Here is an 11,255-nt window from a genome sequence, read left to right on the forward strand (position 1 = left end):
CCCAGCACATATTTTATTTTCAAAGTTCATTATTATTCTCTCTCTGTCTTTTGTTCTCTCAAATCATCATACCCTCAGTTATTTTCCATAAAAAACAGAGTACGTTTTTGATTGGGCAATAATGGGCTGTTCAACAAGTTACTCATACTCGCAGACATTCCATTCCATCAAAAGAAAAGAAGAAGAATTATTATTACATTTTAATGATAATAATAATTTCCATCGAGCTTTGTGGCCGCTCCTTGTTCGTAGATATATACTCCTTCCTCCTTGGTGTTTTTTCTTCTCCCAAAAACTTTATTGTTTTGACAAATGTAATGTGTAATTTAAAATGTGTATAAAATATATAACACTGTTGTTGACGATCGTATAAATATGGAATAAAATGTAAATAATAAAAAATAATAAGATAAATAGCGACAAAGCGCGAGATAAACATACATAAAAAGTCAAATAGCGAACGTGTATAAAATAAATAAATAGCAAAAATTGATTATCATGTTAAAACATGAGTTTTTTTTTCTTTTTTCAGTCATAACATAAAAATAATAATACATGAAAAAAAAGTGTGACAAACACATCAACTTTATGAAACAACAAGAAAACCCCCCCAAAAAACTGCGGGTTCCCATGGTTCCCGGCGAGACGTGACATAACGAAACCTCGCGGGATTTCCGACCTCTTCCTTGGCCGTCGTTGACAGAGGTATGGCGGAGCATTTTCACTCGGCGACACATTTTAACATTAAACATGAAATTAAAACACACAATGTTCCTAATTTCGCATCGTATCGCTTCATGGAGCTCTGATGCGTTAGATTGTGTGGTTTGTAGCGACGGATGGCCGTTTTATAAGACATAATATTGAGGTTAAAGTGCCGGGTGTGAAATATAGTGGTTACATGGCTTTTAGTGTTACCAGGCCTACACGTGTGTTTGCTGCTCTAACATTGTGTCTAACAGGCTGGTTCTGTTCTGTTCATTTTAACGTGTGGTTTTATCTTTAAATAGAACGTTAATAAATGCCCGTGTTGCTAACAACGCTAACCTGTATTAGCCAGCCCCAGCCGTTAGCTCTGCCCATCACCATGCTAGCTTCGTGTAGCTGCTAACTAACTGGTGTTAGTTTCCACTTCTGTCAGCCTGGTTCTGTTCAGCTCGGTCTGGTTCTGTTCGGTTAGGAGCTAATGTAAGTGGTTAGGTCATAATGCCGTTGTGTTGAATGGTCAGAACCCTTCCGTCTGTCTGAATTATACCCGTTAGCATCACAGCTAGCTGCTAGCAGCCGGCACCCAGCATGTTCGGACAGTATGAAGGTTGGCACAGCTTGTTTCTGTAAGACTTAATAACATTCTCAGAGAAATCCTAATCTCAATTTGCACAAGACATGTGGTACTCTGTAAGAGATGCTCTTATTTGGGTTTGGGTTAGTAGTGTGTTTGTAGGGTCAATTTGGGTTTACTGGCTGTGACCGGCACCCAGCATGTCAGACAGGATGAAGCAGGGCTAGCACTTAGCACAGATGTGTCTAAAATGTAATAACAGATATACATAGTGAAATCATAATCTTAAAGTGTACAAGTGGTACTCTGTAAGAGTTGCTCTTTTTTTTGGGTCAAAAGTAGACGTGTTGTGGGGTCACTCTGGGTCCACTGGCGGGTATTTTTGGGTCCAGCATGTCAAGAGGAGGCTGCAGCTAGCAGAGATGGTTTTCTACAGCAGTGGTTCCCTAACTTTAACATTTTAAGGACCCCCTTAACGCTTGACGGTATACAAATGGACCTGTTGGGGTCCATTTGGTTCAATTTGTATGCTGTAAGAGTGACAGACTTGTAAGGGTAAATTAGAACCCCCTCAAGGAACCCAGAGTCCCAGGAACCCATTTTGAGAACGACTGTTCTACAGGACAGTTTTACACTGCAAACTCCTTACTGAACTCTCAGACCTAAGGGTCCATTTGGTTGCATTTGCACACTCAGAGTTAATGCCCCATAAGGGTCCATTTGGGTCCTGTTGTACAACTTTTAAAAGTTGCGGATCCATAAGGGTCCATTGTAACAGGTTTGCAATGATGTGAAAATGCTAGTAGTGCCCTTCTGTCCTGGTGCAGGCTCTCAGTGCTGGAGAACCGCTGATCCAATTGACTAAAGGCTAAACACTGAAATGCATATTGTGGTTACAGTATTAAGCCATGAAACAACAGCATGGATGTATTTTGCTCGTCATGTCCCCCTGAGCTGAACTTGTTATGCTTTAGTTTCTAGTATGTAACTTTATTGATGTTGAATGTGATCTGAAAGTTGACTTGTGGTGTTTTTGTTAAGTGTATTCAACGTGGACATCCTGTGAGGTTACTCTCTCGCATGGCTCTGTCCTTGTGGCGTATGGGAGCGTAGCATTAATGCTGTGACGTACAGTCCCGTTCCACGGCGTTGTAGAAAAATCTCTGTCCCCGGCTCTCGGGCCGGCGAGGACGGGGCGTCCTGTATATTCCTACATCTTCCCCGAGTCCTTTGGGCCGTTACTGGGGAGCTAAACCATGCAGGACACAAATTGTTCTCAGCCATACACCCGCACAGTGAAGTCAATCAGATAAACAGTTCTCAAGATATGCGAAGGACAGATTTGTAGAATTTATAGATGGATGTTAATGACTTAAATCTCACTGTTTTATCATTTATTTTACAGAGACAAAGGCCATGTTCAGTACCAGCGCCAAAATCGTGAAGCCGAATGGCGAAAAGCCAGACGAGTTTGAGTCCGGGATCTCCCAGGTAAGAAGGGGTGTTTGCTGTGTGAAATGATAATTAAGTCTGTGTGATGTACTGTACCAGTTACATTTTTAACATGTTTGTGTCTGCTGTCTCACAGGCTCTCCTCGAGTTGGAGATGAACTCTGATCTGAAGGCTCAGCTCAGAGAACTGAACATCACAGCTGCAAAGGTACACATCTTCAAGTTGTCTTCTTAGGTTAACACATTGTTTGTCTTAAAATGGTGGTTCACCACCAGTGGTCCTTGAGGGGGTTCCAAGTGGTCCCCAGCTAAATGATGGAGAGTTGTTCTAACCAAATGGACCCTTATAGATCTTTAACTCTTTGAGATTGTAAAATGAAAGCAAATGGACCCGCATTTCATTTTACACTTTCAAGAGTTAGGTTATTGTTAAACATCTGTTTTACTTAATTTACAAGAAGTCTACACAATTAGAGAATGTAGAATCATTATTTTGATCAACGTTTGCCTGTCATCTCCTATGGTACCAACATCAATACAACATGGAATTGTGGAAAAAATCTTGTGTTTGAGAGTCTAAAAAGTCATATCAAATGGTGGTCTGTGGCTCAAATGCCCAATAAATAATGGACCTTGATATGAAAAGGGTTAAACTACTGTCTTTAAAGATGGCATTACTTCAGGAGTGCCACCGCTGTTTTGCATTTCAGCAGTTTTATGAACATTGACTGACTTGAGCACTCCTACTGCTGCAAAGACACAAATCAGGGGTGTCACATGTGTGCTCGACATGAATTGAACTGTTTTTATATGATCAACGTGGACATCCTGTGAGGTTACTCTCTCACATGGCTCTGTCCTTGTGGCGTATGGGAGCGAAGCATTAATGCTGTGACGTACAATCCCGTTCCACAACGTTGTAGAACAAGCTCTGTCCCCGGCTCTCGGGCCGGCGAGGACGGGGCGTCCTGTATATTCCTACATCTTTCCAGAGTCCTTTGGGCCGTTACTGGGGAGCTAAACCATGCAGGATACAAACCTATTGGAATTTCTATGAATTGTATGCTTGTTTTTGTAGCGTCCTAAAGAAAACTTAGAATACTGGGTGAACTAACTGCCTGGATATGTGCTTAATTAATTGTGTCTTACATTTTAATATTTTGCTGTAGTTTTGTGATTTCTGTTGTTGGAATGGCCACGATTTCTACCTGACTGTTGGTCTAATTAGTTCTCTTTCTTTTTAAGGAAATTGAAGTTGGTGGCGCCAGGAAAGCCATCATCATCTTTGTTCCCGTTCCTCAGCTGAAGTCTTTCCAGAAGATTCAGGTTCGTCTGGTGAGAGAGCTGGAGAAGAAGTTCAGTGGAAAGCATGTCGTCTTCATCGCACAGGTAACGTCTTGATAACACACGTCAACGTGGTGTGTAGCTGAATTTTGTTGATGATAAATGTGATCAGAAAGTTCACGTGTGCTTTTTAAGTGTATTCAACGTGGACATCCTGTGAGGTTACTCTCTCGCATGGCTCTGTCCTTGTGGCGTATGGGAGCGTAGCATTAATGCTGTGACGTACAATCCCGTTCCACGGCGTTGGACAGCAAGCTCTGTCCCCGGCTCTCGGGCCGGCGAGGACGGGGCGTCCTGTATATTCCTATATCTTCCCAGAGTCCTTGGACTGTTACTGGGGAGCTAAACCATGCAGGATACAAATTGCCATTATTGATTGATGTATTTTTGAACTGTCTGTGAGCTGATAATCCTTGTATATTTGTGTTTGATGCTGCTATGTGGCTGGGTGATCTGAAAGATGTTTAAATATCTGTGGAATCCCTTGGTTAATTAAAATGTATGTTCTGTCCTTGCAGAGGAGAATCCTGCCCAAACCCACCAGGAAAAGTCGCACAAAGAATAAGCAGAAGCGCCCCAGGAGGTGAGTGTAAGAGTTTTGTCTCACAAGACACCTGGTGGTTGACAACATGCTGTTATGTTCCAGCTGTGACGGGGGGCCTGACTCTCCTGGGGCATCATGCTCATTTATTTACAGGAACGGCACAAATCTCAGGAGAAATGATTTGGGTCAAAACGGTAGCTTAAAGGGGTAGTTCACCCCCCAAATAACTTTTTTTCTATTGATTACTCACCCCATGGAGCCTTGAATTCATGGATATTTTTTTGTTTTTGTCGCATTCCTTCCTTTATTATTTGATTATAATAAATTTAGCCCCATTGATTCCGGTAGGAGACACAAATGCATTTGTGTCTCCTACCGGAATCAATGGGGACACATTTATTATAATCCAATTATTGGCTTAGGAATGTGACAAAAACAAAAAAATATCTATGAATTCAAGGCTCCAGATGGTCAGTAATCAATAGAAAAAAAGTTATTTTGGGGGTGAACTATCCCTTTAATTATAGATTCTGAATCCTCAAATACTTCAAACATTAACCCATTAAGACCGGGAAAGCATCTGTGTGTTTTTTTTTTTGTATTCTTTTGGCTGTTCAAAAAAGCAGACATACAAGCTTAGCTACGAGCTTATAGATCTGCCATTTTTGAAAAAAGTGAAAAGTTGTGCAAATCTTTCTTTAAAGGGAACATTTGTAACTCAAATATATGCTTCTGGGGATTCAACAAATGTCTTCTAAATCCCAACATTGTTTTGAAAAAACTTATGTTGCTATAATATCAGTGGTGCGCAGCCTTTTTGATGTCGAGGACCTCCAAAAATATGTATACTGTGTGGCCGCCGACCCCCATCTGAAAATATTTTGTTCCAGGGACCCCCAGAAGCAAAGATTTTTGTTAAAACTATTTATAAATTCAAAGATTTGCACACATTTTCACTATCTTTTTTTTCAAAAGAATTTCAGATCTACAAGCTAATTTATTTATTTTTTAAAGTGAACATTTGTAACTTAAATCTTTGCTTCTGGAGGTCCACATTTTACAAAGGTTTGCTTTTAAAAATACATATTCAAAGATGTGCTCATATTTTCACGATTTTTCAAAAATGGCAGATCTACAAGCTCATAGCGCCACGCTATGAGCTTGTAGATCTGCTATTTTTTTGAATAGCCAAAGAAATCTAAAGTTCTTGGTCTTCATGGGTTAAGAATGTCTCAAATTTTGACTGCATTCAACGTGGACATCCTGTGAGGTTACTCTCTCACATGGCTCTGTCCTTGTGGCGTATGGGAGCGTAGCATTAATGCTGTGACGTACAATCCCGTTCCACAACGTTGTAGAACAAGCTCTGTCCCCGGCTCTCGGGCCGGCGAGGACGGGGCGTCCTGTATATTCCTACATCTTTCCAGAGTCCTTTGGGCCGTTACTGGGGAGCTAAACCATGCAGGGGACAAATATTAAGAGAAATGTATAAACTATTTTATTTTTTAAACGGCACATTTCAAATGCAGCCAACAAACCTTTGAGTTATACTTGATGATTAAATATATTGTTTGTTTTCCCATATGGACTCTGGACATGGCATCTGTTAAATTCTTATTGTTCAACAATGTTAACTGCTAGGTTAGAAAACGGCACTACTAGATGTCCTGGTAGGACCTAAAACCAGCAGTACCATTTGTTCTGGCAGGGTAGAAACTAGCAGTTCTAGGTGTCCTCGTAGAACATTGGTTCTCAACCAGTGGTCCTTGAGGGGGTTCCAGGTGGTCCCCAGCTAAACTGAGGGAGAGTTGGTAACCAAATGGACCCTTATTAGGTAGATCTCTTGAGAGCGTAAAATGAAACCAAATGGACCCTTACGGTCCATTTGGTTTCATTTTACGCTCAAGAGTTGAGTTATTGTTAAACATCTGCATTACTTAATTTACAAGAAGTCTACACAATGGGGAATGTAGAAGCATTGTTATTTTAATCAACATTTGCCTGTTGTCTACCAACATCAATACAGCATGGAATTGTGGACACAATCTTATCAAATGACAACTAAATCTCATCAAATGGTCCGTGGTTCAAATGCCGAATAAATAATGGACTTGATATGAAAAACACTGTCATACTAGATGTCCTGGAAGGACATAAAACCAGCAGCATTAGAGGTGCAGTGGATAATGTCTTAACATACGTTAATTGTTTTGTCATCCAGCCGTACGCTGACGGCCGTGCATGATGCCATCCTGGAGGACCTGGTGTTTCCCAGTGAGATCGTTGGGAAGCGGATCAGGGTGAAGCTGGACAGCAGCCGCCTCATCAAGGTCCACCTTGACAAGGCCCAACAGAACAATGTAGAACACAAAGTGAGTAAAGAGAGCGGAAGGAAGTCCCGGAGAAGTTGAATTCCTGAATCCTTCAAACTTTTAAATGCTGTGGAGAGCACAGGGTGCACTGCCGGCAAGATCCATAAATATTTTAAATTGTGTTTCCTAGGCCTTAAAGAATATTAAATGCATTTAAATTCTAGTATTCAACCAATTATACCGTGTGTGGGAGCGGGGCATTGGACCAAGTACAAAGCTGACCCTGGTAAAATAAGTATTACATCAATAAAAGAGCATTTAGGTGGTTAGGTCTTATCAGTTTGATATTTTAGAACATCTCTTTTCTCGATGCACTGAATCCCTAGTTTGAAAATCTATTTTCCCATTCATGCTTTTTATTTTTATCACCAGTGAAAGTGAAGTATTCAAATTGATTTTACATAATTCAAATGTAACTAACTCTACTATCTCATGAACCTCTGTGGAAATGTTGACACTATTATTCATGACTTAAGTTGATTAGCCAAATGCCACAAATTGCAGACTTAAAACAATTGATAAGTTCAAAACACTAGAGTATGGATTCATACTCCCACAGCTATTTGACTTGCTGTTTTTGAAGAATGATGAACTGTTGACTGAAATATAGTATAATCCATTTCATTAAACATGTTAGAATGTGTGAGGTGTTCAACGTGGACATCCTGTGAGGTTACTCTCTCACATGGCTCTGTCCTTGTGGCATATGGGAGCGTAGCATTAATGCTGTGACGTACAATCCCGTTCCACGACGTTGTAGAACAACCTCTGTCCCCGGCTCTCGGGCCGGCGAGGACGGGGCGTCCTGTATATTCCTACATCTTCCCAGAGTCCTTTGGGCCGTTACTGGGGAGCTAAACCATGCAGGATACAAACTCATATTTTAAATGTTGCTGCCAGTGCCAGCGTTAAGATTAATTTATTAAGACCAGGAACGCATCTGTGTCTTTTTAAGAATTCTTTGGGCTATTCAAAAATAGCAGATAAACAAGCTCATAGCGTGGCACCAAATGACACAGATGCGTTCCCGGTCTTTATGGATTCATGTAGAATGTCATTAAAACCCTGAACCTTGGTCATTGCAGTGAATGAGTGAAGTTAACAACATGTTCCTCTGTGTTTTTCTGTCAGGTTGAGACCTTCGCTGGTGTCTACAAAAAGCTCACAGGCAAAGACGTCGTCTTCGAATTCCCAGAATTTCAGCTGTAAAAGGATGACAAAATAAAATTTGTTTACTGTCCTTGTTGGTTTGGTTGTAATTTATCATTGCCGCATGGGATGGGTTTTGTAAAGGGATAGTTCACCCTAAAAAATATTTTCTATCAATTACACACCTCATTAAGCCTTGAATTCATGGAAATTGTTTTGTTTATCGCATTCCTAAGCAAAGGAGACTCTTTGTCTCCTACCGGAAATTCACACGGTTATCAAATTATTGCCTCAGGAATGCGACAAACAAAAAAATCTCCATGAATATAAGTAATTTCTTGGGTGAACTACACTTAACACATCTGTTTTCTGTTGCAAATACATCTGTTGATGTGAAAAAGGTCACAGGTTTGATCTCAGATATTGTGAGATTCTGCTGGGTAAAGCAAATTATATGAATCCTCAATACTAAGATGCTGTTAGGCCACTGATTCGCAACCTGTATAATTTCAAAGACCCCCAGTTGATGCCTTGTTTTCAAATGAAAATCTCTGGTACCCCAAAATGTTAAAGAGTGTACATGTGGAACCCAATTTACCCTTGTGGATCAGTTTGGCTCGCTCTAGACCTATTAAGGGTCTATTTGCACCCCTGATGGTCCCTGGCCTTGACGTTGAGAAAAGGTGTTTTAAGGTAGCAAATGTTCTTAGTTGATGACAGGCAGCCATGACTGTTATAAATAAATATTAACCAAAGGACCTGCAGTGGTAACAAGTGAACAGCAGGGGGAGCTTGAGTCTGTTGTACATGGGAAATAACAGGAAATGGGGAAAGTTGTTAAGTTTTTGGTAGTTATATGGTGGTTGGGATGTTCTCATGCTTCTGAATGTTTCATTTTTAATCCATCCCTTGGCCTTTGGAGAGCCATTCCTTCTCACTAGTTGAATACCGGTAAACACCAGTACATTTTCTTTTGAAGGTGAACTGAAAACTGGTGATTGTTCAGACACTGATAGCAGATGATCAGTCACACTTCTGGTCCATAAGTTATTACATTATTGGTCCAGCAGTTTTGATAAATAATGCAGACACATTGTTGCCATGTGATTAAATAATTAAGATCTCAAATGCCAAATGTAGATAATCAAGGTATGTGAACAAATGCTTGATTAAGGTTATTTTGATTTCAGGCACTCCTCACAAATGTAAAGAGTTGGAAAAGGGGGGGGGGGTGTAAGTATAACATGAGAGGTCAATATAGTGACAAAAGTACATCTGTGTTATGTGGGGTTACAGCACAATGTTTATAATTTCTAGTTATAAGGCAGGTGCTTCTTAATTCATATGTACATTTTATTTTAACTGACATGCTGTGACAGTAAGGTTATACCGATGTATCCTATCCAACCAACCAAGATGTGTGAGAAAAAGTCAACCCAATTGAATAATGTGAATAGGAAGTTTCAGATGTGGATCCCATGTGGATATGAGATAGCCTGGTAACCCCCCCCCCCCCCCCCCCTCCGGAAACCTCATTTGCATTGGATTTCAGATATCAAATGGAAATGAGATATCCGGAGGGAGGGGTTTACTAGGCTAGATATGAGACATGTTTTACACTAAATATAAATGCAAGGAGTGTTCAATGCGGTCTGTATTTATTGACAGAATAACACTGCATAACATAGTCATGATTTCCCCTCTGAAGATATGAGTTTCCATAGACACTGAACAAGTGTGTCTTTGTCACACTTTAAGGTCAGTTTGGACCCTTGTAGTGCACAAATCAGCAGGTGGAAAATAAGTACCGGTAGTACTAATCAACAGTGGTGTTAAGTAAGTAAATTTACTCTACTTCTAAGTACTGTACTTAAGTACACTTTTGAGGATTTTTTTAAACTTTACTGGAGTATTTCCCATTTTCTGTACTTCTGTATTTTAATCCACTACATCTCAGAGGCCCTAAGAAGGACATTTCTAGGACGACCCTAAGAAGTGAGCAGACAATATTGGAACTGGAACACTAAAGCTGATAAATGGGTAGCCTACTCTCTCCTGAATGTGTCAATGGCAACCCACCTGAAAATGTAGTTTGTGTTTATTAAAGAGCTGGAGAGACACCCCCCAAAATAATCATATTTGAATTGGGGACCCCCACAAATAATCATATTTGAACTGGGGACCCCCCAAAATAATCATATTAGAACTGGGGACCCCCCACCCTGAGAAAGCACTTGAAATGAAGGAGTTGGGGCACTACATTTTCACAGATAAATATTGTGAAAATAGCAGATCTACTATAGCCCTGAAACATGACTGTCATACCGTCATGTGAACCATGGCTACAGATCTAAGCCCTTCGGCTATTTTCAACATTTTTGTTTGTTGATTACTTTTGATGCAGTAATGGTATTCTTTCTTTGTATTAAATAAGGTATTAAAAGTCCTTAAATTGTCACTTCACTGTCATCTGTCCGTCCGTCCGTCCCCCCCCCCCCCCCCCCCGGGGGGAGAACCGCTAATCTACAGTACAGCAGTTGTTCTCAAACCTTTTCGAGCCAAGGACCCCCAAAATGATATGTATTTGGCCGCGGACCCCCATCTCAAAAATATTTTTGTGCCAGGTAGGCTACCTCTAGAAGCAAAGATTTGAGTTAAAAATGTTTGCTTAAATATAATAAATAATATATAATATAATATAATATAATATAATATTAATAATTATTATAATAATAATATAAATATATATTATCATTAATATATATATATATATATATATATATATATATATATATATATATATATATATATATATATATATATATATATATATATATATATATATATATATATATATATATATATATATATATATATATATTATATATATTATATATATATAGCCAAACTGAAATATAAAATATGGTTAAAGTGGTCAAAATGATTGTGACGCTATATCAACACATTTTTCTGGGGACCCCCTGTTAGTACCCCCCAAGTAACCTCGCGTCACCAGTCTTTCCACCTACCCCCCAAGGACCCCTGGGGGTCCCGACCCACAGGTTGAGCTGATGAACCCACTGATATACACTACAGTGTCTATTGTGAGCTT

General features: G+C 39.8%; 1 protein-coding gene across 1 annotated transcript; it reads left to right on the forward strand.

Annotated features, from left to right (window-relative positions):
* Nucleotides 1-676: 676 nt before the first annotated feature.
* On the forward strand, nt 677-8,234 carry rps7 (ribosomal protein S7). The gene is made up of 7 exons (XM_080453813.1): nt 677-705; nt 2,688-2,773; nt 2,871-2,942; nt 3,980-4,123; nt 4,597-4,661; nt 6,844-6,994; nt 8,126-8,234. Exons 2-7 carry the CDS (start codon nt 2,699-2,701, stop codon nt 8,201-8,203), a joined length of 585 nt encoding a protein of 194 aa, XP_080309939.1. The 5' UTR covers nt 677-705; nt 2,688-2,698; the 3' UTR covers nt 8,204-8,234.
* Nucleotides 8,235-11,255: the final 3,021 nt, after the last annotated feature.

Source organism: Gymnoscopelus braueri (assembly GCF_963280865.1).
Source record: "Gymnoscopelus braueri genome assembly, chromosome: 16".
NCBI lineage: Eukaryota > Metazoa > Chordata > Actinopteri > Myctophiformes > Myctophidae > Gymnoscopelus > Gymnoscopelus braueri.

Excerpts from the sequence above, each read along its gene's own strand:
- rps7 (XM_080453813.1), top strand. The coding sequence starts at position 2,699 with ATGTTCAGTACCAGCGCCAAAATCGTGAAGCCGAATGGCGAAAAGCCA. Across the intron at positions 2,943-3,979 it reads TGAACATCACAGCTGCAAAG|GAAATTGAAGTTGGTGGCGC; the intron begins GTACACATCTTC and ends TTTCTTTTTAAG. Across the intron at positions 6,995-8,125 it reads AGAACAATGTAGAACACAAA|GTTGAGACCTTCGCTGGTGT; the intron begins GTGAGTAAAGAG and ends TTTTTCTGTCAG.